At 48.6% G+C, this 13,006-nt stretch overlaps 1 protein-coding gene across 1 annotated transcript; it reads right to left on the bottom strand.

Moving 5' to 3' along the window:
* Window positions 1–10,392: 10,392 nt before the first annotated feature.
* On the bottom strand, window positions 10,393–11,990 carry LOC101769444 (UDP-glycosyltransferase 91B1). The gene has a single exon (XM_004979684.2). It carries the CDS (start codon window positions 11,901–11,903, stop codon window positions 10,446–10,448), a length of 1,458 nt encoding a protein of 485 aa, XP_004979741.1. The 5' UTR covers window positions 11,904–11,990; the 3' UTR covers window positions 10,393–10,445.
* Between the last annotated feature and the right edge of the window lie 1,016 nt (window positions 11,991–13,006).

The raw sequence follows: 13,006 nt of genomic DNA, 5'->3' as shown, positions 1-13,006 counted from the left end.
TTGAACTCGAAATGTAAAGCTATACACTTAGATGTCTACATGTATCTTATTTTTAAATTAAATGTTTAATTTGCATAAATTGTACTCAAATATTTATAAATAAATTGGACTAAGCTTTACACCGTCTTTTCTTATGAAAATATAAATATGACTTGATTAATTATAACTAAGGATATTTCTCCGAAATATCTTTACATTTTTTTTCTCAACTAAAATAAATGAAGCTTGTAACTCTCACCTTTCTTTTAAAATTCAAATCTTTTGATAGTTTTATCTTTTCAACCATAGTTCCGTTGTAAGCGTTCCTGTGTCCGCGTAATCCTAGAATCAAGCCATGTCCTTTCAAAGTTTAAAGCCTGTCTTTTGTTTCGGTGTATTGTTCTTAGTTGTACTTGTTTGTTGCTTGTATGTTTGTGCCGATGTTTTCTCTGAGTAGAAGGATCGTTGTTCCGAAGTTTTGAAGAGTAAGAGTTTCAAGAAAGCAAGAAGCTGAAGAGCAGTAAGAGTAACTTTTCGTTGGAGAAACGCAAGTGTCCCTAACCATCCTTCTACCTATGCTTTGTTAATAATATCATGATAATGTTAATTGGAACATGGAGAACCACCCAGGAAAACAGTGCTACCACAAGACTAAATGGCTCTGGTCTTGGCTGAATAATTAGAAACTCTAGTCTGGGGTAAGCTTACTGAAAAGGCAAGAGGGGAGGCGTTGATAGGGTATAGCACTCGCTCTCTTGGGAAGTGGGCTTTGCTAAGACACTATACCCACTAGGGGAGTGCTATGTTTTGCTTCGACCTGAAACCTTAGCGGGTTACCACTTACTAGCAAATCTTTGTAAAGGTCTCGTAGCGTCCCTATGCAATCACACCTCGGAAGTGTGGTATGGTGCCTAGCTAGCACCGCATGGTTGGGTCCAAAGTTCTTTCAACTTTTACGCGACTTGTGGGTAAAGATGTGCCACCTCTGCAGAGTGTAAAATTGATCGATCAGCCGTGCTCATGGTCAAGAGCGGCCTAGACCCTCACATGATTAATTAAACTTGAAGATGGACTTAAATTGTTATTCTGGTTATTTCTAGTGGCCTTGCTGAGTACCAACCATAAGTGTACTCACCCTTGCTTACTGCTGCTCAGAAGAAGAAGTTGTGTGAAGTTTTCCGAAGATGATGCTAAGTTCTAGGCGTACGCAACCCCCAGTCGATTGCCTGTGAAGTTTGGAGCCTCCGTTTCTATTATTTAAGTTGTGTATCTCTGATGGTTTCGTAAGTCTTTATTTGTATCGGTTTATGTGATACTGTTGCTGTTATTCACTTATGATGTCACTATATGTATGGAACTTGATCCTGGCATACATATAGGTAGCATTCGGTTTTGCCTTTAAAACCGGGTGTGACAACTGCCACCTAACCATGCGTCTCTCAACCTCGAGATCGAGTGCATAAGTGTAGATGTAGGTCTTCCCCATGGAGTTGTTGGCGCTGTTGTTTAAGCCCGGGCACCCACAGCGAGGAGACGTCCTGCATACCCACGTCCAGCCACAGCTGCTCCAAATTACCCAATTCCTCGACATGTCATAAGTTTGGACAGTGAGTTACCCGCAGATCTCTCGCTTGGGGAAGGTTCAAGACACTCTCTAGGCTTTCGCAACTTATGATTACAAGGATCTTTGAGAGGAAAGGAAAGTTCTCCACCAACTTAAAGGCTGCTCACATCTCTTAATTGGAGCTCTGTCAAGCTTGTAGCCTCCTTCCCAAGCTGCCATGGGAGAGCTCTCAGTTTGGGGCAGCGATCGAGTTGCAACTCTTTCAAACGTGGCAGGAGCTGTGTCCTTGGAGGTGGGATTTCCCCTTTTTGCCTCACAAAAGCACCATCTTCTCCCTCTTGCTCACCTACTTTACCTATTGCTTCTTCTTCGACAATAAAGGTCCACTCCTCCCAGTTGGGCATATCCACGATGACCAACATTTCAAGCTTGGGGAAAGTTATAGAAGACCAGGTATTACTACCCGTCGCACAGCAGACAAGTTCGGGTCTAATCTTGGTAACTGCAGTTGCTCCCTGAATTTTTAGAAATTTCAAGTTGGAGAGATGACCAATTGGTGGAAGATGCACACATAATTTGCAATGCATGAGCTGCAGGTACTTCATTGAAGACAAAATGGGTAGTAGCACCTAACCATGTCGGATAATTGCGACCAAAGAATCTCAAAATAGTTAGATATTCCAGGTTGTGTGGTGGGATTAGCTGCTCAAATGTCCTCTTGATGTCAATTACTTCATCTTTAGAATAAGAATCGTCTAAACGTTCGGTGCACTGTACTTATAATTCTTTAAGATACATTTTGTCTACTAGCATTGAATTTGTACTAAAAGTAGTTGTCCTTTCCAATTTAACCATTTGAATCTTCCTCAACTGCAAAAGAGGTCCTAATTCTTCCATATTCCATCCATCTTGCATTCTATTGCTAGTATCACAGCTACCACCAACAGGGAATCCTTCTACATCATTGAGAAACTTCAATCTGCATATCCCTTTTGGTATGCTATTTATTTGTGTCTCGTCAAGACCAAGACGCCTTAAGTTGCGTAATCGAGTGATCCCTGATGGAAGATGGTGCAATTCGCCTCCTTCCTTTGATAGCTCAGCTTCGTCGCCTCCACCTCCGAGCATCACCTACCTGCTGCTCTACGTCGATGACATCGTCCTCACCGCCTCATCCTCAACTCTTCTTCGGCACATCATGGGGCATCTTCACTCCGAGTTTGCCATGACGGATCTTGGCGACCTACACCACTTCCTCGGCATCTCCGTCACACGTTTCTCCTAGGGCCTGCTCCTGTCTCAGCGACACTATGCCCTGGATCTACTTTAGCATGCTGGCATGGCTGAGTGTCACTCTACAGCGACTCCCGTTGACACTCATGCCAAGCTTTTGGCACACGACGACACCAAGCTCCAAGATGGCTCTGAGTATCGGAGTCTTGCTAGGGCTCTTCAGTACCTCACTCTAACTCGATCTGACCTGGCGTATGCGGTTCAGTAGGTGTGCCTCTTCATGCATGCCCCGCGCAAGCCCCACATGGCCCTGATGAAGCGCATCCTACGCTATGTGAAGGGCATGCTCTCCTCCGGGCTTCACATCAGCACCGGCCCTGTTCCATCCCTGACTGCCTACTCCGATGCTGACTGGGCTGGCCGCCCAGACTCTAGACGCTCCACCTCCAGCTTCTGTGTCTACCTTGATGACAATCTGGTGTCTTTGGTCCTCCAAGCACCAGACCATAGTGTCTCGTTCCAATGCTGAGGTAGAGTATCAGGTTGTGGCTCATGCTATGGCAAAGTGTTGCTGGCTGCGTCAACTTCTTCAGGAGCTTTATGTCCCACTTGTTTTGGCTACTGTTATCTACTGTGACAATGTGAGTACTGTCTACATGACAGCCAACCCGGTGCATCATCGACACACGAAGCACATCGAGATTGATATTCACTTTGTCCGTGAGAAGGTGGCCTTGGGTGAGGTTCGGGTCCTCCATGTGCCGTCCTCTCACCAGTTCGCGGACATCATGACGAAGGGCCTGCCAACTCCTTTGTTTACTGAGTTTAGGTCCAGTCTGTGCATCCGTGATCCTCCCACTTCGACTGCGGGCGGGTATTAGGAAGTATATGTGTATATTTCCATGTACACTTGATATATCCCTTGTACTCCAAGCCATATTGGCCATATATATAGAGGTCACCCCCTCCCTCATTAGGGCATGTGGTGTTTCCCATCTACTTCTCTACAGCTGGCGAGGCGGAAGGCAAGTGAAGCGTCCCCACATAAGTAGAGACTAAATGTGATACAAATATCAGTCTCAGGAGGCTGATAACACATTTATTCGACAGATAATTCAGTTACCGTACAACTCCCGAGGGAGTAGGCGTGAAAGCCACGCAGTGATAAGAAGTAAATAAACAACAGCAGCTAACCAAGCGACTGCCAAAAGACAGCACTCGGGACTACACGGCAGCAACAGCATCTTGGAAAGGCCAACACCACAGGTAGCGTTGGGTGCGGACACAACCTCTACTCAAGGTCTTCGGCGATGAAGTCCGGGTCTTCCTCTGTAGTAACGAAGCAAGGGTGAGTACGAACGTACTCAACAAGTCCAACCCCATCCACGGAGGGGGATACAAGCAAGTATATGCACAGGATATAACAAGGATAGGCTAGAGTTTATTTGCAATAAAGCTAGATTTTCAACACATGCAAGGGCTCATTTTCAAGCAGATTTTCGTAAAGCTTTTCTTTAGTAACCGAAACATTAAGTGGGGTTGATCCTCCACAAAGGAGCCAAGTTTTATCGCTATCGGACTCCCCGTCAGCCATAGCGCACGGCACAGCTGCCGGACACTTCCAAAATCCAACACACACACACACACACACACACACACACACATGTGACCATCCATGCCCAAGTACTAGTTATGTGACCAAGCTGTAACTCGTCCAATACCGTGGACACGGCTACCCGGATAGGTTTTAACTCTGCAGAGGTTGTACACTTTTCCCACAAGTAGGGTACCGCAGCACGATCACCTTAGTTCCGGTGCGGGTCCTAACAAAGCCATTACCCACCTTAACTAAGACTGGCTAGCCCTTACGGAAGCACCGAAGGGGTTCACGGCTCATCCACGAGACCGTAACCGGGACCTAAGTCACCAAGATCTTACTCCTTTTCCATGGGCTCCCGTTGCTCACCAGCACCCCTGAGGACTAACAATCCAGCTAGTGGGATTTATGCTAAGCCGTTGCCCATACAACGGTCGAGTGGTTGCACGATGGTTGAATTAGGCAAGATGACACATCAACTCGGTCCTTAACCATGACAAGATGGATATCTCCCGACTTTGCTCAACCACTAAGGTACGAGCACAACATCCTGACATTTCACACAAGAAACACCCATCCATCTCGTCTACACAATTCCTTTCCTTTGAACCCGGAACAACCATTTTTCTCAATTGCACACACACACACATATTTATTTTCCGAATAAACCGTTGTAATAATGATTGTAGTTGAGTAGCAATTTCCTAAGCGTTCTAGCAGTGGTTATCGTCTAAATAGAGCGGGTCATATTTAGAAACAACCATAGGACAACAAGGAAAGTTCATAACAATCAAGGGGTGGCTATCCAACCATGTCTTGCAATAAAATAATATGCATTTTATAAAACAGGCCAATAGGTTGTGTTTGAAAAACTAGGTATTAAGTATGCATCAAAGGGTGAGATTGGACTTGCCGTCTTCAAAGCCTTCTGGGAGTTCTGGCTCGTGCTGCTGGTCCTCGGGCTTGGGCTCGTGGTCAAACTCCTACTCGGGATCCTCCTCGGGCAATCCGCGATCTACGACATACACAAACGGACACACAAATAAATAAAAGAAAGATCGGTTTTTAACCGTGAGCTCCGAACAGAAAACGTGAACGGAAAATAGGTAGAAAGATTATTTTTGGGAAATTTGGATATGGGTCGGTGGAAGTATTCTGGAGGATGATGTGGTAAAATTTGGGATCAATTGGAGGGAGTTTGGCGCATGAAATGACGGGTTAAACATGGTTTAAGGGCTTAAAAGGAGGTTTAGGACCGATTTGTGATAAACCAGGGACCTATTTGTGAATACTTTTGGAGGTGGAGGGGCTTATCCGCGAATAGGTTTATCAGAGTGGTGGAAGGACTTGTGTGTAATTTGGGAAAAAGTGGGGGTCAGATCCAAAATCCAGAGCATTCTCCTTTTCTTCTCCAGGAACTTGGAGAGGAGAGAGGGATGGGGTTGACCGGCGGCGGCCGGCCGACCGGGCCTCGCCGGCGGCGAGCCGAGGGTCGGGGGCGGCGGAGGAAGATGTGGAGACCCCATTTTGCCCATTACCTTGGGGCTTGGAGAATGGGAGGGGGCGGTCGGTGGCGGTCAAAGCGGTAGCGGCGGCGGCAGTTGGCGCACGGCGGCGGGGTTGCGGCCGGCGGCGGTGGCCGGGCGCGCGGGGGGGGGGGGCGGTGAGTGGTGGTGTTGGTGGATGGGGAGTGCGGGAAAACCGGGCGGTTTTTATAGGCGACGGGGAGGGCGCTGGCGGTAGGGGACCGGCAAGGGCCGGCGGCGGCCGGCGGCACGGCACCGGTGGCGTGCCGTGGCGGGGAGGTAGGGGCCGGGAGCGGGAAGGTAGGGGCCGGCGGCGGGCGGCGTGGAGCGGGGCCGAGGCGGCCGGCGCAGGAGGGGCGGCGTGCGGGGCCGGGGCGACCGGACGCCGGAGTGGGCGGTGCAGGCGACCGGGGGCCGGGTCGGGCGCGCTGCCCGAGGGAGGTGGTGGCGTGGTCGGCGCCGGGCCGGGCGGCGGGCCCCAGGCGCGCGGAGGCCGAGCGGCGTGGCGCCAGTAAAGGCAGCTCCGGGGGGAGTTAAGGAGCTGGGGCCGGTGGTGCGGGTGCCAGGAAGAAGAAAGAAGGAGGAGAGAGAAGAAGGAGGCAGGAAGAAGAAAGAAGAAAAAGAAAGGAAGAAGGAAAAAGAAAAAGAAAAGGGGTGGGGAAAAGGGAAAGAAAAAGAGGGGGACCGGCGGCGTTCGCGGCACGTGGTCGGGGCACGTGCGCGGCGTCTGACGACAGCACGCGGCGGAAAGTGCGGGCACGGATAAAATGATGGAGATCGGCTTGGGTGCCGGGACGGCGAAATTGCCGGGAAGATTTTTGATTTCCGGGAGCTCAGCGGTAGAAAGATTTTGAAAGCGATTTTTAACGGGTGATTTTAGTTGATGATTTTGCGGATGTTACAGCAGGCTGGCGGCGGGCAAGAGGAAGACGAAGACAGCGTGCGACACGAAAGGATAAGAAGGAAGAGGGCGTGGATCCCGGTCCTTGGATCAAGATCCGACGGTGATAGAAAGTGATTGAGAGATAACACATATCTCAATCGATAGTCACATGATCTCATGATTGAATGCTTAAAACTTAGAAATTATATTTGTATTGCTACCATTACCCGAGGTGATATCACCGGCGTCAAGCACAGCAATGCACGCCATCAAGCTTTCGAAGATGGTGAAAGCAAAAGTTTTGACATACTTGCGGTCTCCGTTCCAAAAACTTCTAGGGCCCTTATCTGCTAGTAGACCTTGATCACATCACTGTGTCCCAGTGACCAGCAAGCAAATCAGCATTGGTCTGAATGCCTTCAGCTACCAACATGTTCTGATTAAGTCATTCTTTTTATGGCAAATTGCAACCAGCCTCTGTGAAATGAAGCTCGCTCAAGACTATTCCAATCGACTTGAGCAAAAAAGAGTCCCTTATGGATGACATGTCCATTGATGGTGACTCCAAGGCTTTTATGACCGGAGATTGGTATATGTTATGATGTATTGGTGGCTAGCTGCTCCCAAATATGTTATGTACAATTCCTTATTGCAACCACCACTACTAGCGTCTTCATATCCTAAAACAACTCCTTATTCAATACATGATTTTTTTTCCACATCTAATATATCAGCAACAACCACTAATAATGTTCAAAAAACACACAAACATAAAACCCTATGAAACTAAGTCTCAGCTGGATATGCGAAAACTGGAGTCTGAGTAACCATCAATCATCATGTAAGATCTAAGTTGCTGCACAAATTCATCATTGTACCTCTCTTGACTGCACAAATTCATCATGTTATGATGTACTGGTGCCCACTCCCAAATTTGATATGTACAATTCCTTATTGCAACCAATACTAATGGGGTCTTTGTATGTTAAAAGAACTCTCCTTATTCAATACATGATTTTTCCATCTAGTGTATCGGCAACAACCACTAACCAAGTTCAAAAAACACATGAACATAAAACCTTGCAAAACTAAGTCTCATCTTGATATGAGAAAACCAGAGTCTGAGTGACCATCAATCATCATGTAAGATTTAAGTTGCTACATAAATCCATTGTTGTACCTCTTTTGACTGCACAAATTCATTGTTTACCATGTACTGTGTTGACGCTCATTATTGACACACTTTTAGTGATATTTAACTAGTATTTTCAGGCATATTCTTATATTAATCCACCACTTGGCACCTGAAATAACCCCATATTTATATATGTATTGTGTTTTGGATCATATTGTAAAATCACAGGAAATACGACATAAATGAAGTGTTTTTCTATAGGTTGAACTTGGGCTTGGACTTTGGATATTGGAAGGCCCAAACACGAACATTGAATTGCAAGCCCGCAGACTTGTACGGGCCATATCTTCCTCATCCGAACTCCGATTGGGACAAATTTACAGGAAAAATTGCATGGCTCGACGAGATGTACAACTTTCATATGAAGTGCTTGGGCATTGGAGTCCAATAGAGGGTGTGCTGATCGGCCCATACAGGACCAGGTGGCCCATTTCTGGCCCCAATCGTTGCGCCCTTTCACCAAAAGGAAGCCCACGACGTTCCTAAATTTATTTTCAAAAAACTTGGCTTCAAAGGCACCCTAACCGATGCTACCAACTATAAATACCAAGGACTTTCAACAAGGAGGCGGGATCCTAACGAGTTTAGACCTAGCCGCCGCCGCCGCCACAAGAGAAGAAATAGGGATTTAGATCTGATCAGGAGCTTTGTCATCGAAGGGGACTTCCAAAGGAGAGAGGAAACCCCTAGGCCGATCCTAGGGTGCCCCAGGCCGATGAGGCCCTCATGCGTCCCCTCGTCTTCGTCTTCGGTTAGGGTGTTCTCCAGGTGCTCCTTACCCCCTTTATTCGTCAACATGTGTAAGATCATGGGGAAAGCGTTTGTTCATCCCTAGGGTTGATATGGTCCTTGATATGTAACTGCTACATGTTCTTTATGCCCATTAATGCATCATGATCTATATCGTTGCGATGCTTTGTTTACATATATGAGATCTCTATTCTATACAACATATGTTCTTAGTAGAGCTTCTGGTAATCGTGGTGATTAGCTTAACTCTGCGGATGCTTCGATATAGTGTGTGTGAGCGAGGTGATTGATTATCCTTGTGTAGTGACAGTATGCAGTGGGAAAAAGGCCGAGCGAGCACGTAACCACTTTGATAGCTGGTGAGGGTAGCACCCATCTGTGTATTAGATGCATATTTTTATGAACCTAGATCCTAGGGAGGGAACGCTTATATTTATCTCTATCATCTATCTTGTGTTAACCTTTACTATATTGCCTTAATCTCTATTATTAATGTAGTTTGTCTCTCTACACAATACATACACTCAATTTCGTTAGCAAGATTGGTATAAAGTGAGAGACAGCAATCCACTTGTTCCACGGATTGATAAACCTTGATGGAATACTTTAAGAAAAAAGCTACAACTGATCTGTGTGCTTGCGGTTCACGAATTGGCGCGCTAACTGCCATCAACATACTGGTGGCTGCTCCCAAATCTTATACGTACACTTCCTTATTGCAACCAGCACTAATAGGGTCTTCAATACACGATTTTTTCCATCTAGTGTATCGGCAACAACCACTAACAAAGTTCAAAAAACACATAAACATAAAACCCTGCAAAACTAAGTCTCAATTGGATGAGTCGAGTAACCATCAATCGTGTAAGATCTAAGTTTTTAGACGATGAGTAAGATCTAAGTTGCTGCACAAATTCTGTACCAATGTTGAAGCTCCTTGCTAGCTACGACTTCTTGCATCTTCCGGTCTAGATCTTTATATCATTTAAGTGGTTCATTCAAAGTGAGAATCCAGGTTTATAGTTGGACTTAAAGTGAAATATCTAACAACCAGGATGCCCGCTTTAATAGTTTATATGAACCTAGGTGAGGACCCACGCACGAAAAGCTCAAGTACCCTCCCGCGTTTCACTCACACTTACTGGAGCGTGTATGATTATTATTATTAGACATCAGATGCCATGCATCATTTACTATCTCATCAAAGTGTTGTTCTGGCAGATGCTTAAGACCCTTGTTTGTTTCTGCATATAAGCAACTTATCGGTAAAAATAAGTAAAAATCCCACCAAACGCCTTACTTATTTTTTCAGATTCTCGCTTATATGGTAAGCTACTTCAAAAATTTGAACTACAAGAATCAAAAAGCGAGAAGCGATAAAATCTTCGTTTAGATTATAATCCAAGGATGACTGAGAGAAGTAAAAACAAACAAGATCTAAGTCTCTCAACATCTGGATAAGTTTGTTAGGGTTAAACTAATCAGCATGAGTTTAGCGAGTAGGAGGCGCCTTTTTTAAAATACAAAGCATGTACATACTGTTATGATGTCGTTGTCTCAAATATGACATACAATTCTTCACTACAGCCTCCACTAACAGCCCAATTCCTTAATCGATACATGATTTTTCCATCTAGCAGTGTATCGGCAACAATCACTAGCAACGTTTAAAAACTGCATCGAATTAAACAGACACATAAAATCCTGCAAAACTAATACTACGTCTCATCAGCCTGAGTAGAGTTGCCATCAGTGATGTAGGATCTAAGTTCCTGCACAAACTCATCGACGTACCTCTCGTGGAGCTCCTTATCGGCTACAATCTCTTGCATCTTCATCGCATTTGCCACAAAGACCTTCCTGGTATCTTCCTCTACCATGACGGCCCGGACCGCGCTCGCGATGCCATGGCGGTCAAAAGATCCATCATCCTCGTTCCTCGCCACCTGCAACCCTACCTTCTTCCCCTCCATGAGCCGCGCGTTCGGCCCTTGGTCGGCCGAGATCGGTAGCATGATCAGAGGGTGCCCGTACAGAAGCCCTTCGATGAGCGAGTTCCGGCCACAGTGCGTCAAGAACGCGCCCACGGCGCCGTGCGCCAGTATGGCGATCTGAGGAACCCACCCCATGGTCACCAGCCCATGGCCGTGTGTGCGCTCTAGGAAGCCGGCAGGGAGGACGTCGGCGTCGGAGACGCCTCTGGGTTTCCTCAGAGCCCAGAGGAAGCGCGTCCCGGCGAGCTCCAGCCCGTGCGCCAACTCGTGCACGAGCTCCACGCGCAGCGGCACCTCGCTCCCCAGCGCGACGTACACGACGGACTTGGCCGGCTGCACGTCCAGCCACCGCACGGCGGCGTCATCCCTGTGTGCGTCGGTGGCGCGGCCACCGTCGGGAGACGGCGGCAGGAGGCCGAGCGGGACGAGCGGTTTGCCGAGGAGCGCCGCTGCCAGCGGGAACGCGTCGAGCTCCCACTCCGGGCAGCTCCGGATGGCCGCGATCGTGCATTGCTCGAGCGTCAGGGAGGTGCGCCGGGCGATGCTCAGGCCCGACGCGCCGAGGACGGCGAAGAGCGGTGCGTCCCCTTCCCACTCGTAGCGCGGCATGCCGGGTGGCGGCCCTCCGCCCACGACGATCGCATGCTCGAACACGGTGGTGGCGGCGGGGAGCTCCGCGTGCCCCCGCGCCCCGCAGGCGAAGGCGGCGATCAATGCGGCGGTCGGCAAGAGCATCGCGCACGGCACCCCGTGCTCGCGGGCGGCGGCGGGGGCCCAGTGGTGGAATGTGTCGGCGAGGACCCAGTCGGGCCGCTTGCTGTTGCCGTTGTCAGCGTCGATGGCGCACGCGGCGGCGAGGAACTCCGCGAACGGCGCGGCAAGGCCGTCGAAGGCCTCCCAGAGCAGCTCGAACCGGTCGCCGGGGACGTCGTTGGTGGACTCGGCGCCGTCGGGGAGGCCCTCGACGCGCGGGAGCGAGAGCGCGACGAGGTCGATGACGTGCCGCCGCGGCGGGAGGCGCGCGAGGTTGCGCGGCGTGGAGACGAAGGAGACGTGGTGGCCGCGCGAGGCCAGGCGCTCGGCGAGCTCCAGGTACGGGAGCATGTGGCCGAACGCCAGCCACGGGCAGATCACGATGCGCAGCGACCGCGAGGGGGACGGCGGCGACCCGGCAGCGTCCATGGCGAGGCGAGGATCGGAGAGGATGCCGCTGTCGAGGTTAACCGCCTGGAGCCCTACTGCAGTGTCGCCTATCTACCTCTGCTCTGCTCGGCTGTGAGCTCGATCGTCGCCGAGTCATGGACTTATGGCGTAAGTGCTGGCGTGTCGTGGTAAAAAAGACACGCCATAAACAATACAAGCAGCTAAAGGCCTAAAGCGACGTGCGAACCACCACCCCATGGCGACGACGACGTGAAGCCGAAACCACACGCGGTGTCCTCCAAGCCGCATCACACAACCCTTTCGAGCACACGTACACATACCACCCTGTTTACATTTTTATTCTCGTTTCGTATAAAAAGGATTAACCCGAAAATGCTATGGCTAGAGTACAATGGTTTATAAGTTGGCTTCAGCTTTGCTTAATTAGCAAGATGGTACTAAATATGCGCACCTGCATTCTGAACCGCTACTGGACCTCAACCAAATTGGACCGGACGTCACAGTAAGCATGCAATTGGTCATTCCTTCTCGTTGTGTTCCAACATCAGCTCACGTGATTGTGTGATGTTTCATGATCAGTACTATTCCATCCAGAAATAAAGATGTGACTCAAAACTACATAATACAGAAAAACAAAGGAGTGTTAATTAAATGGACATGTATGCAGTAATTCTGGAGTGTAAAATTCAGACAAGATGGAGATTAGAGCAAACCCAAAATGAAATACCTTTTGTCTCCGCTGCCACCTAACCATGCGTCTCTCAACCTCGAGGTCGAGTGCATAAGTGTAGATGTCTAGGTCTTCCCCATGGAGTTGTTGGCGCTGTTGTTTAAGCTCGGGCACCCACAGCGAGGAGATGTCCTGCATACCCACGTCCAGCCACAGATGCTCCAAATTACCCAATTCCACGACATGTCATAAGTTTGGACAGCTACCCGCAGATCTCTCGCTTGGGGAAGGTTCAAGACACTCTCTAGGCTTTCGCAACTTACGATTACAAGGATCTTTGAGAGGAAAGGAAAGTTCTCCACCACCTTAAAGGCTGCTCACATCTCTTAATTGGAGCTCTGTCAAGCTTGTAGCCTCCTTCCCAAGCTGCCATGGGAGAGCTCTCAGTTTG

Source organism: Setaria italica, chromosome VIII, assembly GCF_000263155.2.
Source record: "Setaria italica strain Yugu1 chromosome VIII, Setaria_italica_v2.0, whole genome shotgun sequence".
Lineage (NCBI taxonomy): Eukaryota > Viridiplantae > Streptophyta > Magnoliopsida > Poales > Poaceae > Setaria > Setaria italica.
This window is presented reverse-complemented; position numbering and strand designations above follow the sequence as displayed.

Bases quoted from the DNA above. Each gene is read 5' to 3' on its own strand.
- LOC101769444 (XM_004979684.2), bottom strand. From the start codon at position 11,903: ATGGACGCTGCCGGGTCGCCGCCGTCCCCCTCGCGGTCGCTGCGCATC.